The sequence below is a fragment of the Cynara cardunculus genome (genome assembly GCF_001531365.2).
Source record: "Cynara cardunculus var. scolymus isolate 2C chromosome LG 8, CcrdV1, whole genome shotgun sequence".
Classification (NCBI taxonomy): Eukaryota; Viridiplantae; Streptophyta; class Magnoliopsida; order Asterales; family Asteraceae; genus Cynara; species Cynara cardunculus.
This window is the reverse complement of record NC_037535.1, coordinates 25,529,853-25,551,752: the sequence shown is the minus strand read 5'-3', so window position 1 is coordinate 25,551,752 and position 21,900 is coordinate 25,529,853. Positions and strand designations below refer to the sequence as shown.

The window sequence follows — 21,900 nt, the reverse complement described above, 5'->3', positions numbered from 1 at the left end:
TACTATAAATAAAACAACAAAATTTTATTAAAGTTGAAAGTTGGGTTCATGTGAGAGCAGTATATTTTAGTGACAGAGTTGAAAGGGTCTTTAACATAATGGTGTGCTGAGTTTTTAGTTTTTTAGGAGGTCAAATGTGTAAAACTCTCCAAAAATGAAAAGGGTATTTGAGTTTATTTATTTTATTTACTATATATAAATATTATATATTTAAAAAAAATCATGTGAATTTGACGAAGAAAGTGAAATATTAAAGGAAAGGTTGATTTGGTAATTTGGTATGATGATTAAACCAAAAAAAAGGATTAAAAAAATGGGATTGGGTCAAAATATGTCAAAAAGTAAAAGATGAGGAGCGCAAGGCGAAGGCGAAGGCGTGTGGTTTGTTAGGAATGCTATGGGAAATGACAGATCAAAACCGCGTGTCGTGATTCCTCTACAACCAATCTCACCCTTTTTATTTCTTTCACTCCAATCCTTTTCTTTTCTCATAATCATCACACAAACACATCCACCTAAAAATATATATACACAGCGGGAAGAAAAGAACACCTTAATAATCATTCATATGTATAATATACATATTTTTATATAAGTAATTAAAAATATTCCTTGGTTTATAATGCATATGTGTATATCGGACAAATTATTTGTATACACATGTATATACAATATAGATGGATGATTATGAGGGTGTTAATTAGTTTTTCATCTTTTTTTCGGGTTTTCCCTGGACCTGACCCTATATGTAGAGCACGTTTCAAATACAGTTTAATCTTATTCGTACAACCCTGAACTAAACTGGTCATTTTATTTTAGTTTTTCAGTTTTTTTAATTGATAATTTGTGACTATCTTTTCCATCTCATCAAATGTTGACCGTTAATGAATTAATTGATGGTTAAGATGAAGTTGTGTTGGTTGTATAAATGGAATAGTTTGTAAAATAAACCACCTCTATATATACAATCATTTACAAATTCACTAAATCATACAAACCATTTTTAACATATTGAAACAACATGTGAAAACACAATGTTGTTTTATAGATGAAACTTATATTATTGTTTTGTATTTTACACATGTTATTTTATATATAAGGCAACAGATAAAAATCAGTCTGTAAGTTTGTACAAATTATCGGATTTTTTTTAAAATAAAATAAAAATCTCTCTGTACATTAATTTATTTCCTTGTATAGAAAGTGTGACACTTGAAACACATTCTACATGGGAATTGTGTAATTATTAATTGCCACAAGATTATTATGTGTAGGACAAGATTTCCCCTCTCTCAAGTTTCTCAATCATCCATGTGCTCTTTCATCAATCTAAGGACAGACAGACAGCTACCAATTTCTCAAATACCCACCAACACATCACAGTTGGGTTTTCACACCTGAGTCCATTAACCCGGTTCAAACGGTCAAGATGGGTCGAACCAACCTGACCCGGGTCCTTTTCATTAGCAGCTTAACGAGACTCACAGCTTATTCAATCAACTATACATGATTGTTTGGTAATGGCTTAATAATATAGAAAGTGGTTTATTCAGTAAACTTCGAGAAGGGAGCTTTATGCAGAAAGCCAAGTTTTTTCCGAACTTGCTCCTCCAAATTAAGAAATCATGCACCTTCTATTTATAAAAAAACCCTCCCAAACAAAAATATTCTCAATCCGTACAAACACATTAATCAGATATTGCTAATGTAACACCCCAAAGCCCAAAGCAGTACACTAAACTTCAAATCAACTTAAAACTGTGGTGGAAGTTATAGCTTACTGAGCTTATAAAAACCTCACAAATCTAACTTTTTATCCATATAGAACGGGTTGTTACAGCCAATGCGATAAAAGTGCAAGTATATAATGTTAATTCCGGAAGTTTCAGTATCGCTAATGCTAAACGATTTGTGCACGAGTCATCTTACATTGTCGTTTACCTTTCGTCAACGCTCTACATTAAGTTAATATGCGGAACATCCAAAAGGATTCAAAGACTCGCCTTTGGAATTTACAACACCATTGATGTTCCCTTCTACGGCCAAGAAGATGTCACATGTGAGATTTTCTGTGAAACTAGTCACCTCAGCAAGCATCATAAGACGATAATGATTATTGTAATAAGCACCGCTACTGTAAATATCAGAGCCTGCAATAAAACCAAACTCGGTTAGTTGAGTACTAGATGGTTTCTCGGGTTTACAGACCGAAAACTCCCAAGTCCAGGAGCACCAAAGAATAACATACATAGATGAGGCGCACATTGACTAATCCTATGGGATCCTGAAGATAACAGTCAAGAAAATCCCTAGTGGCATTGAGTAGACTCGAACTGACGACCTATGGAGAGGAGCCCCAATGCCTAGACTTTGTTTTATTTACAAGACAGAGAACATCCAAAGTGCATTTGGTACACTGAACAAGACAGAACAGGGATTACATTCACTCTATCTATGAATCTACCTCCGATTAGATTTAGACCAATTAATGTTGGACTTATCATAAGATTTAGTCTAAGTGATGACCATTCCTTAGGAGTTAAGATCGGCATGCTTCGTTTGACAACCAATATGGAAATTGTTTGAATAGGGTAATTATGACGCTGGCAGTTAGGGTTCTTTGGTTGAGTTTCCATTAAGTCCTGTATAGATAAAGTTGTTTGTGTGCATTAATCTGTCTATATAGATTGGAAAAGGTTTTTGTTTGGGAGGATTTTTCAATAGATAGAAAGAGCGTGTTGTTTAATTGGGAGGGGAAAGTTTGGAAAAAAACTTGGCTTTCTGCACAAAACTCCCCTGTAGAAACTTACTGAATAAGCCACTTTCTATATCATCAAGCCACTACCAACCAGTCATGTATAACTGACTGAATGCTAGCTGAGTCCCATTAAGTCCATTAAGCTGGCTCTTAGAGTGCAAAACAGTCCACTATTTCAAATAAATGTGTAGAAAAGGAATGAAAGAAGTGGAGTGAAACACCTATATAAGACGGTTCCTTTGGATAAATGACCTTAAGTGAGTTTTCAATTAGGTGCATGACCTTCTAAACTTTTCAGCTCAATGACCTTCATCTGACCTGCCACTGGTTCAAAACAGTCTGCTCCCATAAAAACTTAGATATACACTAGAGGGCCATTTGCAAAACGAGCTTCTGCAGAAGGTCATTGAGCTAAATAGCCCTATAAATGACGCACATAGATTAGTTTTTCAAATACATACAGCTATTGCACTGGCAGCAAGTCCTGTTCGCTCCCTTGGATCCTTCCGGTAGTAGTTTCCAAAGTACAAGATTGTTGCATAATACCACATCAACGGGAGTACAAACCCAAGCAACAGACTGCAAAAGCACATATACCCACATGATGAAGTTAACATTTTGTGTATATACATAAGCCAACATAGCACATAAAGTATAACTGACCAAAACCATCCTATTCCACATCCAAAACAAGGGAGGGGATTATCAAAATATCCTAGCTGATTATCCTCTGCATCTCCAATTAGTGTGTAATTTCCATTTTCATGTTCCTTTAAGTCCGATGAAACCACTGCATGCATCAATAGAACAAACTGTTAACCAAATTAATCAATATAAGCAAACAAACAAGTAACACTCCTTCAGTTTCTAATATCAGCAAGCATTAATATATCAACAGATTGTTTACTTTGGTGGGTAAGTCAATGTCTTCAGCTTCTTTTTCCTCGAAACACCTGTTGACAGACAATAATAATATAGCTTAACTTGAGTCCAAGGTAATAGAAGAACAAATGAAAGTATTAATTCCACTGCCACTCTTATTTAAAAAAATCAGTGGTTCCTTCTTTATATTCTACTTTTTTCTTTGAAGCGGGCAACCTCACATGCGGGTATTATTTCTTTATATTTAAAATGGTAAATCTGTTTACCATACTCTTTGCTTCCTTGCACACACACTCTCTTGTAGCATGATGCATTACTTGTTTCTTTTAGTTATCATTTTGCAACCAGAGGGATTTCACAGAAATAGCCTCTCTATCCCTTGAGGTAGAGGCAAGGTCTGGGTACATCCTCCCCCCTCACCCCACCCCACCCCACCCCACCCACAAAAAAAGAACCTACCTCTGTGTGAGATTTACTGAGTTGGTTTCCTCTGTTTTGGTAAAAGCATGCCACATTTTGGGGTAGCGATTTCAATAGTGACATCTACAGAGTTTCCATTTGGAGTGGTAAGCTATTTGCATTGAAACAAACTGTAATCCTAATCCTTTCCTAACAACACCAGAAAGATTGATGGCTTAGGGGCTGTTTGGTTGGTTTTCCATTAAATTCTATATGGATAAAGCTGTTTGTGTGGATTAACTTGCCTGTATAGACTATAGATTGGAAATATTTTGTTGGGAAGGGAAGAAGAAGCATGTTTTGATTGGGAGGGGCATGTTCGTAAAAAACTTGGCTTTTTGCATAAAGCTCCCCCCTAAAACTTACTGAATAAGCCACTTTCTATTTCATTAAGTCACTACCAAACAGTCATGTGTAGCCGACCGAGTAAACTGTAAGTCTCATTGCAAACAAACAGACTCTTACTTGCTTAAAGCAAGAAAACAATTTCAAATTATCATGCCATTGTGAATCAGCAAGCAGAAAAACCCTAAACAACAGTTTTAGATAGAATGAATTAGACATAGAGAAATCAATCCCAATTCCAACTCCTAGTAGGCTCCATGCAACTAATCACATGGAACTGGAATTCCAGATTAACTAATCAATTTTGTATGTTTTTTGAAAATTATTCACGCCCAATTCCTCAGTTATTTGCTGGCATTAGGAAGTTGTTCCCAATTAGTTAATAACCAGAAACATTGATGCAAGCAGAAGATCAACAAAATTAGGTTTTTTGTAAATAACAAAACCCAAAATACATAGAATTAACGACGAAACGTTATTGATGCTAGATGAAGCAAATGCAGTGCTGATTCACTAAAACCCTTGATCAAATATGTTGAATTAAACGAAACGGAATAAGTAAATTCGATCAAAATTAGATTACGCCAACGAGCTTGCTTAACAGAAAACAGTAAAAATAGTAGTAAACACCATTGTTACAGTTGAAGGGAAGAGAGAGAGCCACCTTGGTGTCGTCGCTGTTAAGTTTGAAGTTGGTAGACTGCCACCACCACCAACTGCCTTCAGACTTCAATTTGATTCGAAAAGGTTTTTGTGGTTATCAAAGTCAAAAAGTCACAGCACCATAAATACACTTATTTAAATATTCTTTTATCCTTAATAATTTCATAAAATACATCATTTGAATCGCTAAAGTGCGAATATTGTTTGGTAAAAAAAAGTTTGTTCTTTAATGATTCTACAACTTTATGTTTTCTTAATCATTCAGTACCTTAATTTCATTGTAAACAATTATTGAATAATTACATTTCATTTTGCACTATATTATAAGAGTCTGTTAACCGTTATGACCACTTAATCATTCTACACCAAACTATTCAGCAACTGTCAAACAACGACGTTTTATTAATGTATATCTAAAAAAATTAAAAGACAACAAATTTTATTGAAAACAAAAGAGTCAATATAAATTTTCCACAAGATTCAGAAAAACCTAAACAAAAACATAGATACAACATGAGCCACTACGACACCAAAGGGTCCATTTTCTCCACACAAAATGGGGACACAACGAAGAGTGAAGATCAAGACATATGTTGCTAAGAACCAATTGAACTGAAAGTCTACCAAGTCTTTGGGACCGTTTACCAAACGTTTATCTAGATAAGTGCTTACTAAGTCACACTACCTTACCGGATGAATATGGCAAAGACCAAAAATCTTATCAGGTAAGTGAGGATGACAACTCTTACCACGGTTAACACTTACCGGTTTAAATTGTTGCATCAAATGCCGTTTTTGTGGACTAAAATCTTACTCGGTTAGAAAGTGACAGTGTTGAATTTTACAGATAAACGCTTATCAAGTAAGTGTTTGATAAACGACCATTTAGTCTCTACATAAAAATCCATATTTTCCTATAAACCAAATTGTTGTGTTTTTTGTTTCCATCGAGTGAGCTTGAGCCCTAAGAAGCTTTAGATCAACCAAAGCTTTAAGATTGTTAAACGTAAATTGACTGTCATCACCTAGAAACCGTACTGATTTGTTCTTCACAGACCCATCTGGTTGCAAATTTTATGCCAAGCATACAATCTCATCTACCTCTGCCGAAGCTCTTCCTTTTCGGTCTCGTAACCAGCCCAAACACCAAACCCGTCTCTCCTCCCTCCAAACGAACTGGTATTTAGCCAGATTTTCTTTTATATAACCGGTTTACAAATCAGTTCTTTATTACGTTTATACACGCTCTATCATGATATTTAAATATTTGAATAGTATAATTAACTGAGAGTTTTAAAAAAATAGGTTTGAATATTTTTAAAGATTTTAATTTTTGCTTCAAACATGACAAAAACCTTTTTCTTTAAACTAGGGGGTTTTGCGGTGCAGTTTGCATATGCAGTTTGAGCATTTTCCAAACCGCACCGCATAAACCTTAAAACGCACCAACCGCACCGCATCGATGCGGTTTATGCGGTTTGTACTTTTCCTACTTTAAGCCTGCAATTCAATAATTATAAGTTTAAACATACATCATAAAATCAACGATAAAGTGACCGTAGTAAAAAAAAAACAAAGAGTTCCAATATATTTGATTCTCAAATACATATTGCATGATTAAAAATAGTCTAAGAAATAAAAAACAAACTCAAACTAAATTGGACATGTGAATTGTGAACTTGTCCAACTTATTTATTAATATTATTAGTTGTCATATTGAATCAAATTCAAAGTTCAAAACATAAAGTCTAATAATATTAGATAAATAATAATTTATTATATATATATATAAATATGGTATTACGTGAGATCAACTTGTTTTTGTGAGACCATTATTTCACACTTGAAACTTTACAGTAAAACGTTATGAATGTAATCTTCACAATATTTTTACTGTAAATGTACAACTTTTTTTCCTATAAAAATTAACTTTACAACGTTTTATTACGAAGTTCCACGAAAACAAGTTCTACAGGGCGATTTACGGTGCGGCCGGTTTGAGGGTTTGGTTAACACCATTACTTTAAACCTCAAACACCTTCCACTTTGAACCTCACAGTCTGTTTCTCAACGCCGCTCGCCTCCCTTGTCTCCTCATCGCCGCTTGGCTCCCCCCGCCGTTTCTCAGCGCCTCATCTCGTCCCAGACGATCGTCACTCAGCAGGTAATATTCTCTCGATCTCCATAGCTCCTTTCTCTACATTGCTTTTCTGTTTTCCTAGTTCCTGCAGACCTTCTTGCGTCCTTGCCAATTGTTCCCATTTTTGTTCCGAATTCGTTAGATTCCATCTTCAATTTTGTGCAGATAGATATGACTAAGAAGCACAAAAAGGATATTGTCGATGTTTCAGTGGAGGAAGATGACGAACTGCAACTCCAAACAGACAAGGAGGCGGAAGGATATTCAAAGAAGAAGCATAAGAACAAGAAAATTCGCAAGAGAGAGGAGAGGATTGAGGTCAAAATTGAGACCGTCCATGGAAGTTCCGACAAATCCTTACCTTTAATCGGATATTTTCCATCTGGATATGACCCGGAGAAGCGCCAACGGGATGAAGAACCGAGGGTCAGGGTTTTAAAAAACATGAAACGTAACCATAGGTACCAACTTGTTGTGAGCCCTAACCAATCTTCTACGGTGGAGTTCGTCGGTACTAATTATTCCGGAGAAGCGGCGGCTCCTCAGATCTGTTCTTATGCTCTTGGGGTTCTCGATAAGCAGAGCCAGACGCTGAAGATTGTTCAGATCGAAGCAAACAAGGTATCTTACTTCACCATTGATGTGGTTTGAAAGCTTTAGAGACTGTTATATACATATACATAGGGTCAGGGTGCACCGAAGAAAATGAAAAACTCTTAACTATTCGTATATGGACATGTGCATACAAGTAATTTGTAAGTAAATTTTCCGGCATGCCATAGAAACCAATAAACAACTTCAGTTGCCTATACACACGTGTATAGAGATGAACCGTTACAGTGTGTTCCTCAACTTTTTATTTTATTGGGTTTTTTCTAGAACCTCCCTCTATATGTCATGTACACATGTGCTTACCGGACAAGTTGCTTATAAATTAGTTATATGCACATGTGCATACCGTCCGGATGAATAGTCCAGGACGTTCCTCTGTTTTTCATTTTTTTTTGCGGTTTTCCCCTTAAGCTAAACCCATAATGTGATCTATTTCTTGAGTGTAGATCTTCAGATTGGAGCCAAGATTTGGGGATCAAGATAATGCTGCAGATGAAGCTCCCAACGTGGCAGAAAATGAAGTGACAAAGGAAGATACTGAAGCAAAATTCAACTTCTCAACTAAGAAGTCAGAACGAGCGGTATGCAAATTTTGTTGCAAATATGTTATATCTTTCAAGATTCTGCTTTTAAGTAATAGTTTTGGTTTGAATAGTGATTGTTATGGTGATCCAAATACTTGTTTTCCTGGAAAAAGGCTGCAAGATTTAACGAATTCGTCATCAATGAAGCTCTTATGTCTTACAAATTTATCGCTTTACGAAAAGAGCATACGCGAATAAGGGTCATAGGTTATAGCATACCAACGAATTTGGTGAACTGTTAGCAGCATTAGCAGGCTATATATGACTGATTGGTTGTGGCTTAATAATATGGAAAGTGGCTTATTCAATAGGTTCTTTTCCAACCTACCCCTTCGAATTTAAAAATATTCCCCTTCCATCATGAAAAAACCATCCCAAACAAAAACCTTCCTAATCTATAGAGACAGATAAATCCACACAGTCAACTTTATTCATAAAGTACTTAATGGAAAACCAACCAATCAGCGGTTTACTAGTGTTGATTGTCTCTTACTGGGTAAGAGATGATGTTGTTTACCTACATTACCGACTACTCGAGGTGCTGACCAAGTCAGCCCTCAATTTTTATCGGTAAGACCTCCTACAAAATACTAACAACCATTTTTAGTCGGTGCTTATCCAGCCCGAACCTCTTATTATCCAAACCGCACTTTTACCTAGTTAACGCATACGTAATTTGTGTTGATATTGTCTTGTAGTCTTGTTTATTTAATATATACGAGGATGTTCATTATCTTGGCAAAATATTGGTGAATGACTATTTGCAGTTTGTTTTCTTGTATGTATATTTGGCTCAATGATGCCATAGGCCAAGAAAGAACGAGCTCTACGTGCAAACCGTGATCCAGAGGCGCAGGAAGATCTAAATAAGAAGATGGCCGATGCGAAGGTTAACACAGAAGCTCTTGAAGTTAGTGCAGCAACTACGAGTAGCGCTCGTAATATCCCACCTCATGATATATCAGCAACTATGCCTCAGCAGGCTTATCCACTAGAAAAGATCATCTTAAAGGGAGAGTGGAGATATCTTTTAGATATTGCTGAGCTTTTGCAAGAAGGGAAAGATATAACACCTGCAGCTTACCCGGTCTTTGTTTGTAACAGAGTTCACAAGATCGACGAGGTCAAGGTATGTCATTTACATTTTGGTTTTATGCCATATTTCATCTCATGCGAACACCATACGTAGACCTGAAATCTACTTTCAAAAAGTAGAGTGAATATTTCCGTGAAGACTCCCGGCTTTTGAATTGAATTACTAATGGAAACCCTGAAACCTTCCAGAATTCTTTCATCCACCTACCTTACTAAACGCACCCATTAATCATCTTGTTCTTTGTTTTCCCGTCTGTTATAGGACGAGGAGGCGAAGGAGAGCCTTGCTTGTATATTCTCGTACATCACTCATCTTATCAAGTTCAAGGATAAGAATTCCATGGATGGATTCTCGGCCGCAAAGAATCATAAACTGCCTAACATATTGACTCAGAAGTTCAACGACATGTTTGCTAATCCGGATTCAAAAAGACTTGCCGATGATAAAAGGGATCTTCTTATCAGCTACGTTTTGGTGCTTACTCTTTATGTTGATAACTTCAAAACCGAATTCTCAGATATCGCTAAAGATCTCCGAATGTCAACTGGTGCATTGAGGCGCCATTTTGAACATCTGGGATGCAAGTTTATTCGAGAAAACAGCATAATGTTGGCCACGCTTCCTGCTCCGCTGAAGTTTCCCGAAGTGAGGATGAGGCGCCGACGATGAACGTGAATTCGCTTGGTGTTCATCAAAAGACTTGATTTCTGCAAGTTTTTAGCAGTTCTTTTTTATCAGAAATTTCATGTAATCTGAATTTGGGAACTTTCAAGTTTGACAAGAAAAATGGCCTTCTGTGTTGCTATTTTTGAACCATACGGCGAGCATGTTCGGTTTTATACAATATAATCAAATTTTCATTTCCGAGTTAAACCAAAAAGAATGAAAATTCATTTTCATTTTCTATCATTATCGTCGTTTTCATTTCCCCTGAGTTCTTAATCTGACAACATAGAAGAATGTTGTATATTTGATTTGCCTTTCACACGATGCTTGGCCTGTTACGAACCTTTTTGCACGTACTTTTAAGCTGACGAACAACTAAAAGCCCGAAATGCTAAGAAATTACCCCTTGACGACGGTGATATATGTTACGATTCAAGTTAAGCACCGAAAGTAATCCATATACAATAAAGATACAAGTGATGCATGCCAATTTACACAAGCCATATGCAAATCAGCAAATCAATTCTCATACAGACGTTACGAAAACGGAGCGGCCCGAGCAGGCGCACTTTTGTTTTTTCTTTTCTTTAAATTTTACAAAAACTATATATTAAAACGATGGGTGAACATAACAACAACATATAGCAAAGTATTCAAGTTTTTGGTTTGAACTTCCTTTGAGATTTGAGGTCCACCACGATCACGGATATGTTGTCTTTGCTTCCTTTCTGTAGGGCGAGCATCGAGAGATAATCGGCTGCCGCTTGCGCTGCCGGATCGACTCCTCCAACGCCCCGTTCGAGCGCGATTCCGCCATTTTTTTTGTGCCAAATCAGAATCCGTTTTCTAGCCACTTCACAAGCTTCCTCATTCGATATCACATCCCATAATCCATCACTAGCTAAAATTAGGCACTCATCTTCTCTAGCTCGGGCGGTAAATGTCACTTCTGGTTCGGGAATTATCCAAGGTTTCAAATACCCGTCACCTGAGAAACACACCAAACCGAAAAGGCTTCAAATACCCGTAACCGTTTGTTTTTAGCAGCTCCATGAGCTTAATGGGACTCACAAATTATTCGGTCAACTACATACAACTGTTTGATAATGGGTTAATGATATAGAAAGTGACTTATTCAGTAAGCTTCAAGGGAGATCTTTATGGCAAAAACCAAGTTTTTTGTCTTTCGAAACTCTCACCTCCCAATTAAAAAACACTCTTTCCATCTATGAAAACATTGTCTTAAAAAAAAAGTTTCCCCAATCTATACAGACAGATTAATCTACACTGACAACTTTACATGTACATAATTTGATGGAAAACCAACCAAACAACCCCTAACTCGTCTTTCTGGTGTATTTTCAAGATTTTACGGGGAACAAACTGTTTTACACCAGAGACAAAGACTTCAACTCCCTAGAGGGTATATTTACGTGTATAACCTTAAATGAGATTTTAATTAAATCCATGACCTTCAAGCCATTTTTTCTTTAACACGCCAAGTTGAAGGATATTTTAGACATTTCATTAATAGTCAAACAGTTCTATTTTATGACTCACCAATAGACCTCGACATTGCAAGAACGCCAAAGACACGATGCCCGTTCCATTGTATAACTTTGCCACCCGCAGCCTCAATCCGTGCATATTCGTCTTCCCGGTTTGGCTGTTTGTATCAAATCACGCAATCAAACGAAAAAACAAATAAAGAAACATCCGTGAACAAAAACGAACTCCTATATTATATATATAAACCGGACCAAACCAAACCAAACCAAACCAAACCAAATGAGCCCAGTATATCGCACCCAAAGATGGGGTTGCGGGTGGGATGTACAAATACTTGACATCTACCCCAAAGAGTAATATCAGTTGTTTAAGTGAAGACCACGACTTATGAAAAGTGCGTAAAATTATAAACTTTTGCCCAATTTTTTTTACTGAAATAGAATAAAACGAGCACTAAATGATACGGTTATTACTTTATGATCGTTCGACAAAGCTATGGCTTCTTTGCCTCGATAAAGGACGGCTCTTGAATCACCACAATTTGCAACTATTATATGTGATGAACAGATCAACGCAACCACAGCAGTGGACCCCACGGTTTCCGGGGCTACTGGTTCAGAAGGGGCGTTAGATGGATCTACGATTCCGCTCGCTTTTCCTCCAACTTCATCATCAACCTTTTGAAAGCAATTAGTGAATGCTTTCTCCCACTGAACCTGTACAGTCTCGTTCATGGTTCCTTTAACCACTTCTTGCTTCATAACTTTGATTTCCTCCTCTAACGCAATATGGACACGATCACGACAGTAATTCGCCACCTACATCAAGAAACATAATCGGGTTTTGCGTCCCGAAGAAGTAAGGATATATAGGCCATAAATGTAATCGAAATTAATTAGAAAAATTATGTAATCCAAAAGAATTGCTAATATTTGCTACAAGTATGAGAATATGGGGAATCACAGTAGATTACTCTTCAAAATAGCTCCTGAAGAGAGAAGGGAGGTTCCAACATTTATTGAGAAGAAACTATCCAACTCCAACTGATGTGGGACTCTAACATCCCCCCCCCCCCCCTAAAAAAAAAACTCTTCCAATGGATGCTAGATGAGCGCAAATTTGTCCCCGAGTGTCGATAGGGGGCTAAACAAAGGGGGATAGACGTGAATCATATTGCCCTCAAAGTGTGGCGTCCCCACAGTGGCAGATGTTGGCTCTGATACCATGTGAGAATATGTGAAACCCCATAATTTACACTCCAAAAGAGCCCTTAAGGAGTGTCGAGTCCCTAGAGTGTTAGATCTTGGCTCTGACACCATGTGAGAATATGTGAAACCCATTATTACATTACTCTTCAAAATAGCTCTTGAAGAGAGTGGTTCCAACATATGTTGATGAGAAATTGTCCAATTCTAGTCCATGTGGGACTCTAACATGCCCCTCCCAACATATTTCAAACGAGCATAGATTGTCCCAGAGTGTCGAGAGGGGGCTAAATGTGTACAGATTGCCCTAGAGTGATTTACCTAGGTCTGGTACCATGTGAAAATATGTGAAACCCCATTAGATTACACTTCAAAAGAGCCCTATGAGAAGTCTCGAGTCACTAAACCAGTAAACCTCGACTCTGATATTATGTGAGAATATGTGGAACCCCATTAGATTACCCTAAAAAAGAACTGACATTCCAACATATATCGAGAAGAAACTGTTCAAGTCTAGCAGATATGGGACTCTAACAAATACATAGAAAAGAAATACATCTAAATGAATTCAAATCAAGAAGCTAATATTATATACAAACCATAAAAACGGAAAAAATACCTGGCTGCCACCATGACCATCATATACTCCAAAGAAATGTGCATTCAAATCATTCAAATTTGGATTCATCACATTGATTATATGATCCCCAGCCAACATCTTAACCGGAATTTTCATAAATTGAGGAACGGCCGCAACCGCATCTTCCATCTCTGGCCTTTTACCACAAACCGAATGAAAACCCCAAAGTGGTACACATTCTAATTCGAAAACGCTTCTTACACCTTTACTATTATGATTATTCTTATCAGCAAGAACCACTACCGATGCTTTTAAAGTATGCCCAATTGCGCTTCCTTTCGTTTCTTTCTCCAAACTTATCACTTCCGCAACTATTTGACCCTTTTCTGTACCCTTTATCGCAACTGCAACCGGCAAACTCATTGAACTCGAATCCACAGCTAGCAACTCACTGAGTCGATCCCCGACTGATATAATCCCATCTCCATCTTTTTTTTGAATCATTATATCATCATTCACCACCCTTTTGCTCCCAATTTCTTGGATTGTTTCCGAAAACCCAGATTTCCCCACTCCAAGAATGTTCAAATCACTCGAGGATTCGTTGCAATCGGTAGCATGATCCGACTGAAATCCGGTCAGAAGCATGATCCGGCCGAAATCTAGATGACTTCCATGATTAGGGTTCTTGGATATGGGATTAGTTAAGCTAATTGCAACAGAAACAGCAGGAGCCATCTCTTCTATCAGACCCATCTTTTTTTTTCTAACAGAGATCTCTTAAATTACTTAAAGTGCTACATTAATTCCATAATCACGATCAACAGATCTGGTGATCTGATATTGGATCTGAAGAACCCTAAAGATAAATTTCAAAAACTACAAAGACTTTTGGACATCTATCTAGAGAATACAAGATTTCTTCAAGAACCCTAACTCCTATTTTCAAAGATTTCACAAACCCTTGCCCATGAATGAAGAAAACCCACCGGAAATCACACAGAAACCCTAAAAGCAATTGAGCTTTTTTTCAAGATTTCAACATATAAAAGGTGGGTCTCATGGATCTGATGCAACCCATCTCAGATTCTCAAGATAACTTAGGTTTTCGTCTCATAACTTCAAGAATCTTAAGCTGACGACAACAATTTGTGCAAGAACTACAAACAGAAATGGGTTTTTCAAAACACCCAAATTTTGGGATTCTATCCTGTGATGGCAACTGGATCAAAAGAAGCTAAACCTTACCAATTGAAGAATGTAAAACAGAGAAGCATGGATCGATTGAGGTTGGTTTTTGTTGGGCAGTGAAAACAGGATCTTTATCTCCAATTGATATCTTTATTTGGGATGTGATGGAAGAGAAGACGAGACAGTTCCTCGGGAATTATTTTACTGCTTCGATGACACGTATATTAATATAATAATCCAACTTCAATCAGTGCATGTTCTTTATGTTGATAAGAAGAAGATGGGATTTTCTTGGATTTATTAGGGTTTAATCGCTTTAATTTATAGATTTATGTTTGGTTAGAAATATTAAGTAGTAATTAACAAAATTAGAAAAAGCATTTAATTTTTATTTATGTTATATTATTAAATTATTTGATAAAAATTCTTAAAAATAATTTTTTTTGTATAAAATATTATTTATTGATACATATTACTTGAGATCTAAGATCACAAGTAAATTATGCATTAATATAACTTATTAAAACTTTATTTTTGAATTTGTATAATTAACTACATATAAACATAATCAAATACAGGATAAACATCTTATTTTGAATATAAAAAATCTAAAAATAAAATCATTAGTTTTAACAAAATACTTAAAATGATAAATAAATTACTTCGTTACTAAATCTAAGTTAAATTATAAATAAAATACTGAATTTAAATAAATTACACAAAACCCATAACTTTAAATAGTAAATTTGATATTAATATTGATAGTTCTTTTTTCCAAATTTTTATGATATATTTAAATTATATTTCATTCAAAAATAAAAACATTATCGCTTTCTCAAAATTACTAAAAATCGTATTATATCGACATAGATAAATAATAAAACGAAACATTAAAATTGAGATATATCTTGCTATATTATATGATCACTTTTCTAGTATAATATCACGAGCCTGAAAAATTTTATCTGGATATCTGAATTTGCCATTTACATTCTCTGTCGTTTTCATTTCCATATCTGAATCAAATAACTCCTCAGTTTTGTATTTTTAAAATATTAATCTAATCTAAAAGAGGATTTGGTTATCAAGATTGTGTTTTTTAATATATGGTCGTTATAAGTATCGATTAATCCCCAAAACGATCATATATGACCAGGAGTCATCGCAGGTGAATCTCCATAGCTTCAGAGGTTTTGACAGGACCTCGATTAAAACCCATAGAAGATGCGATTTCCACTATATTTATTTGTGTAAAATGTATTTACAGTAAACTAGAATGGTAAAGAACGGTTTTTAGGTTTTCAAATAGAAATTAGTTATCAATACAGATTATGACAATTTATTTAAAAAAACTCAAAACAGAAAATGCGCAATTGTCTTCTTTAAAAAATATATTATTTCAATAACATTTTAATGAAAATTTTAAATGGTTTTTAATCATTGAGTTGACTTCCTATTGCCGCTCGCATAATGCCCGGTTATAAAGGGCATGGAGTCGTTTTTGACTTTATGTCATCTATGAAGGCGTCTGCTTTTTTCGTTTATAGGACATGAACCAATAGGGCTACAGCGTTTGAATATCTTCCCTCATTTTGGTGGTCAACACACGCGTGATCCTTCTCGAATTATATGTATTTACGTATACGTCAATCAAGTTCAATTCATGGGATCAAATCTGTATATTAAATTGAACATTCAAAATTTACTGTAACAGTTTTTAAATAAATGTTTGATATATTTAATAATAACGTAAAACTTATTATCTTAGTTTTTTTAAAATAACTGATTATCTTAACGTTGTTGTGAAACAAGCAGAAACCAAAACAAAAAACTGATTAAAGTACCTGACCCAATTTAAATCCATATATTTCTCGGTCCCCACCATAACTAACCAAGCTGGCATATGGTGTTTGACTTTTACTTGTATTTGAGATTAAATTCAAAGTAGGCATGCAAAATCCGGTTAAAACGTGATTTTGGATCCATCAGAATCGGTACTTTACATGCTACAATATTGTTATAAAAATCAACGACTTTTAGCAACTATGTCGTCAAAATGTTAAGTTTGAAACAACTGTATCAACAGTGGTGGTCGAAATTCCCTGATATACAGTTAGAACTCATATTCAATAAAATAGAACAAAAAATTGGGCTATTGTAAAGTAATGAACACAATGATTTGATTTAATATTTACACTGAATGATCAATCACACATTCAGTTAAATCATTGTCAATTACCGTGTTTTTTTTATCTGTTTTTACATTATCTTGTGTAAATTTTGAATGATTGTAGCAAAAATTGAAGGAGTAGACTAACTCCATCCCTGTATGCTATTTTAATTCATCTCATCAGTGAGGGGTGTTTGAGATTGATTATTTAAAACAATTTATGATTATCTACAAAAGTCTTCATCAATTTATTATAAGTTATAATGGTTTAACTTCTTCAAAAACTTCTTATTACCGGTTTGGCACTGGTATAAGTTGTTTATCCAAACACTCAAAAATGTTTATTACCAATGTCACACCGAAATAAGCCAATAAGTTGTTTTTATTAGCAATCTCAAACACCCCATGAGTTTGAATGAATATTATTTTATATAAATGTTTTTTTTAAAGTATATTAAAATTATAGAATATTTAAATAATGATGAAATCATTAAAAAATAGACAATTTTTTTACAGTTGAATGTAATTTATTTTAGAGATTTTAACTTTTAATTATATGTTATTAAAATTAGATAATAGAATTTGTAGGATCAATTGAGCCATCTATGCAAGCCACACAATTAGACGTTGACTATTTTCACAATAGGTCCTTTTATTTTGAGAGATGTACAAACGATCACTGTTATTCACTTTTGATGACTTATTGACCACTTAAACTCCAATAAATTTCTTAACAGAAGTGAATAATAGTGATCGACTGTACATCTCTTGAAATTAAGGGACCTATTGTGAAAATAGTCAACGTCTACTTGTGTGGCTTGCATAGATGGCTCAATTGGAACCCATTTTGTAATATAAAATGAATATAATCAAGGTTTGAGATATTCATCATGAATAATGTAACATTCATTATGAATGTTTTAAAAAATTCACGTATACTATTCATGATTAATAAGAACATGTGTCATGCTTTCAGTTGTCCACTGGTTTGTAATGGAAATCAGATTCACAAGTGAACATTTTCCATTACTCTCTGCATTCCAAACTCGTTCGATTTGTTCAATATATGGCTTCGACAATTTCCAGCACGAGAACGTTTTTTTTTCAAGTTCTTTCTGGAAACAAAAATTTTAATGGCAATTCTACACGGTCCGTTCGGACAAGAAAAACCGAAGGCATCCCCTTGGTGTATCGACAAAAAATGGGTTTTAATGCTTTAACGTACAAAACTTTTGCTGTATGACTCCGTTTTAGGCCCATAAGCATTCAAATCGAAGCTTGGAACGAGGAGCACACAAATTCAGTAAAGCTTGTGGTAATACAACATGATTTGAGTTGCTTCGATGAACTTCACGATACACGTTCGTTTGACTTGGACAACGCATGTGCAATTTCTGACACGAGAATGGTTTTTTTCAAGTTCCACCTGGTGCAAAACTTCATATTAACATTGCTGATGGACCACGAAAATTTTCATTCGACACGGTTGGTCAGGACGAGAAAAACCCAAGGGTATGTATCGGTCAAAAATGGGTGTCGCGCTTAAACATGCTTAACTTTTGCTTCTTGACTTTTTATAGGCCCATGACTGGTCAAATCGAGTTTTAGAACGAGGAGAACGTTATGGGTAGGAATTTTTGTGGCAGTACAACATAATCTGAGTGAGTTTTGACGAACTGCAAAACACGTATTCGTTTGATTTGGCCGATGCATTACAAAGATGAAGTATGATATATAATTAGAAGAAGAAAAAAGAAGTAAAGGGCAAAATTGGAATTAAAGAAAAGAGCATATTCCAAGGGTATTTAAGGCTTGACATTAAACCGGTCTACCGCCTAACCAGATGGAAAACCAGAGAACCTTCGCGTGAACCGAAACCCTTTTCTCCTTTTCCACTTTGATTTTCGAACACCGCCTCTTGCCCTTTTCTTCGAATCAAATTCTTTTGAGATCGAAACCCTACATCGTTGCCCTAATTACAACATGTCGTACCAGCCAAGATCTTCAAATCACAACGAAACCGACGACGACCGCCATAACCGTCGCCTATACAACCCTTACCAAGATCTTGGCGTGCCCGTACAAACCCTATACAAGCTTCCGACATCTCCTGAATACCTTTTTCAAGAAGAATCCGTCGCTCAACGGCGTTCATGGGGCGAAAACCTAACCTACTACACCGGAATCGGTTACCTCGGCGGCGCTGTAGTTGGGGCAGGAAAGGGTTTAGTTGAAGGTGTGAAGGCTTCTGAGGCTGGAGATACCATGAAGCTCAGGGTTAATCGGATCCTGAATGCGTCGGGTCACGCGGGTCGGAAGATCGGGAACCGGGCGGGTGTTATTGGATTGTTGTATGCAGGTATGGAGAGCGGGATGGTTGCTGTTAGGGATACGGATGATATTATTAACAGCGTGGTGGCCGGGTTAGGGACTGGAGCACTTTATAAGGCGGCGGCGGGGCCGAGGTCAGCGGCGGTGGCCGGAGCTATTGGTGGAATAGCGGTGGGATTAGCTGTGACAGGGAAGCAGGTTTTGAAGCGATACGTACCGATCTGAGCTCGATCGGTATTCATCTTAATTCAAGTTTTGATCATTTGAGACTTTTAAAAGGTGATTTGGTCTGTAGTTTTTTTTACAATATTGATGATGATTCACATATTTTGGTATGAAAAAAATGCGTAATTTTGTTTTTTGTGCACTGGATGCCCTTTATATTGTGTTCTGTATCAGTATCAGGAAGGGTTAGTCACAAATAAATTCATGGAGACATTGATATGGAAATCATATCCCAGATTTTTTTAGCTTGTTTGGTGCTTCAATATTTGTTTAGATGAATTGATTTGAACATTGGTCTGTTCTACTAACTAATTAAGGGTCTGTTTACCAAATGCTTATCGGTTAAGAGCTTTCAGGCAAAGTCACTACCCTCACATACCTTAATGGATAACATTATCGGCCATCAAAATGGATTGTTGATACTCTTACCACGTAAGAGTTTTCTACCCAGTAAACAACCTCAATTACCCATCAAGATTCTTGGTCCTTTCTATGCTTTGTACCGGGTAAGATTTTTGGTCATGGCTATGCTCACTCAATAAGGTAAGTGATGCCCAGTAAGCGTTTGATAAATGTCTCTGAATGAACTTTTTCATGTAATGCATGGTCTTAAGTAATCTGCTTGTTTGTTTGTGAATTGAAGTTCTTTGCATCACATGTTATAATTGCACTTGTCAAGGGCTTAATCAAAAGAATTTGAGCTGCATAAGGAGTTACGTGTACGACATTTTTAGGGTATTCTGTTTGTAGACAATGGCATATTGATTATTGTAGTAAGCTGGTTTGGTTGGTTTAAACTTGATATTTACCTTTTTTTGAGGTTTAGGGGTTTGCAGTTTGAATATTCATGTATTAACTTAATCTTTTGGTCATTCTCTTATATACTTATGCCTTGCATATCAAGCAAGAAGGTTCTGGTTGTTGTGATCTATAGGACCTTTAATGCTCTTCTTTTGTGTGAAGAGTTGGTACTAATAAACTTAGGAGCCATGTAAATGAAGATTTCAGCAGTCCACTTTCCATTTTGAAATTGAAGCCTCTTACGTTCAAATTGAAGATTAATAGTGATATATCTTGGTATATTTGGAGAGGAAAAATTGAATCCTACTAATATATCAAAAATCTAAAGAACATTTATTTGTATTCCCTTCTATTTGTACGTTTCGTCTTTCCGCTATTGAACAAAATGCAAAAACCACGCTGCCTCTCATTTGAAATGAGCTAATAAGCCAGAATGCAAGAAAGCTTTCTTGCAAGCAAGATTTATTTTAGTTATGCATTTATACTATTTAGCTTCTTGTAGTTATCAAACTTTTATTTGAAGGCAAAATGATATAATCTACTGGGTACTCGAGCCTGTTCGGAATTTTCTCATGATAGAGGAAGTAACATTTTTGCATCATTTAGTGAGAGGCAAACCAAGGTCAACCACTCCAAGGACTCGACACTCTTGGGTAATCTGTACTTGCTTAGCCCCTCTCAACACTCTGGGACAAGCTCCTATTGGTTATCACATATTAACATCGGCTAGACTTCGATAATTTCTTCACTATATATATTGGAACCTCCATTCTCTTCTCAAGGGCTCTTTTGGAGAGTAATATGGGTGTTCTACGCATTCTCGAAATACCAAGTAAAAAAATATATTTGTTTCTTAATTAGGAACTAGGCATTTGACAGGGAATTGTTCCTAATAAGAAAGATCAGTGTACAAGGTTGATGTCAGTATGTTTGCTAACCTGAAATTATATTTGATTTTATGGCATACAAACTAGTTGGTATTAGATCAAAGATTTAAGGGCGAATGAGAAGTTGAGGAGGGTGTTAGGCATGTCACCCGACTCTGTAAACCCCAGACGCTAATGCATTCATCCTATGTAACTGTGGGGGCCACAAGTGTAGGGGGGCAGGAATCAAACCCGGGGAAGATGGGATGCCATCCTCATCCCCGTGGGTCTCAATCAACCCGACATCACCCTTGTGGCTGGCAAACGAGGTGTGGTAGGAAATGTTGGATCCATGAGTAGTTCGCAAAACTATAGTCTTTTGTATTAGGGCATCTTTTGTTCTATACTTATATGAATCAAGTTGTTGGTCGACTTCACATGTCACAGGGACTCTCAATCCAGTAGATTTGAGTGTTCAATGGCTTAGTAAGTATGATTCTGAAGTGCATCAAAGAAAGAATATATTTCTACTAGCGGTTACCTTCTTATCTTTGCTGATTCTGTCTGGATTTGCCAACCTGTATATCTATATGTTAACTTCTCTGTTAACATGCTAGCTTAATGGGATTCTACTAGTGTTCCATCAAAATGCTATCACCATGATGGCTTTTCAATTGTGGTACATGTGTGAAATAGGCTTGTTCCATAGAGGTTGAACTAATGGAATGCATATTGCATATACAGCATTGGTCTTGAAATTTATGATTCTTGATGTTCAATCTGTAGTTCCTTATAGAAGGGAGTGAGTTTGATCATG

At 36.1% G+C, this 21,900-nt stretch overlaps 4 protein-coding genes across 4 annotated transcripts; 2 read left to right on the top strand and 2 right to left on the bottom strand.

Annotated features, from left to right (window-relative positions):
- Nucleotides 1-1,795: 1,795 nt before the first annotated feature.
- Nucleotides 1,796-5,168, bottom strand: LOC112517229 (60S ribosomal protein L18a-like protein). Its single transcript, XM_025124595.1, has 5 exons — nucleotides 5,109-5,168; nucleotides 3,666-3,711; nucleotides 3,422-3,548; nucleotides 3,220-3,337; nucleotides 1,796-2,150 (listed from the first exon to the last, which is right to left on the bottom strand). Coding segments are annotated over exons 2-5 (300 nt in total). The 5' UTR covers nucleotides 3,667-3,711; nucleotides 5,109-5,168; the 3' UTR covers nucleotides 1,796-2,096.
- Nucleotides 5,169-7,153: 1,985 nt separating this feature from the next.
- Nucleotides 7,154-10,403, top strand: LOC112517458 (DNA-directed RNA polymerase I subunit rpa49). Its single transcript, XM_025124891.1, has 5 exons — nucleotides 7,154-7,271; nucleotides 7,413-7,868; nucleotides 8,306-8,440; nucleotides 9,252-9,572; nucleotides 9,801-10,403. The coding sequence occupies exons 2-5, from the start codon at nucleotides 7,419-7,421 to the stop codon at nucleotides 10,206-10,208; spliced, it is 1,314 nt and encodes a 437-aa protein (XP_024980659.1). The 5' UTR covers nucleotides 7,154-7,271; nucleotides 7,413-7,418; the 3' UTR covers nucleotides 10,209-10,403.
- A 239-nt stretch (nucleotides 10,404-10,642) lies between these two features.
- Nucleotides 10,643-14,862, bottom strand: LOC112516694 (probable protein phosphatase 2C 50). The gene is made up of 5 exons (XM_025123890.1): nucleotides 14,748-14,862; nucleotides 13,539-14,659; nucleotides 12,188-12,532; nucleotides 11,766-11,871; nucleotides 10,643-11,193 (listed from the first exon to the last, which is right to left on the bottom strand). Exons 2-5 carry the CDS (start codon nucleotides 14,253-14,255, stop codon nucleotides 10,859-10,861), a joined length of 1,503 nt encoding a protein of 500 aa, XP_024979658.1. The 5' UTR covers nucleotides 14,256-14,659; nucleotides 14,748-14,862; the 3' UTR covers nucleotides 10,643-10,858.
- Nucleotides 14,863-18,698: 3,836 nt separating this feature from the next.
- Nucleotides 18,699-19,744, top strand: LOC112516129 (mitochondrial import inner membrane translocase subunit TIM23-1-like). The gene has a single exon (XM_025123145.1). The coding sequence runs from the start codon at nucleotides 18,844-18,846 to the stop codon at nucleotides 19,414-19,416; it is 573 nt and encodes a 190-aa protein (XP_024978913.1). The 5' UTR covers nucleotides 18,699-18,843; the 3' UTR covers nucleotides 19,417-19,744.
- Nucleotides 19,745-21,900: the final 2,156 nt, after the last annotated feature.

Bases quoted from the DNA above. Each gene is read 5' to 3' on its own strand.
- LOC112516129 (XM_025123145.1), top strand. From the start codon at position 18,844: ATGTCGTACCAGCCAAGATCTTCAAATCACAACGAAACCGACGACGAC.
- LOC112516694 (XM_025123890.1), bottom strand. From the start codon at position 14,255: ATGGGTCTGATAGAAGAGATGGCTCCTGCTGTTTCTGTTGCAATTAGC. The intron at 12,533-13,538 runs GTATTTTTTCCG...TTCTTGATGTAG, and splicing joins ATGGTCATGGTGGCAGCCAG to GTGGCGAATTACTGTCGTGA. The intron at 11,194-11,765 runs GTGAGTCATAAA...TGTGTTTCTCAG, and splicing joins TGCAATGTCGAGGTCTATTG to GTGACGGGTATTTGAAACCT.
- LOC112517458 (XM_025124891.1), top strand. From the start codon at position 7,419: ATGACTAAGAAGCACAAAAAGGATATTGTCGATGTTTCAGTGGAGGAA. The intron at 7,869-8,305 runs GTATCTTACTTC...TCTTGAGTGTAG, and splicing joins TTCAGATCGAAGCAAACAAG to ATCTTCAGATTGGAGCCAAG. The intron at 8,441-9,251 runs GTATGCAAATTT...ATGATGCCATAG, and splicing joins CTAAGAAGTCAGAACGAGCG to GCCAAGAAAGAACGAGCTCT.
- LOC112517229 (XM_025124595.1), bottom strand. The intron at 3,338-3,421 runs GTCAGTTATACT...GTGCTTTTGCAG, and splicing joins TGTGGAATAGGATGGTTTTG to TCTGTTGCTTGGGTTTGTAC. The intron at 2,151-3,219 runs GTATGTATTTGA...GTTTTATTGCAG, and splicing joins TTGCTGCCAGTGCAATAGCT to GCTCTGATATTTACAGTAGC.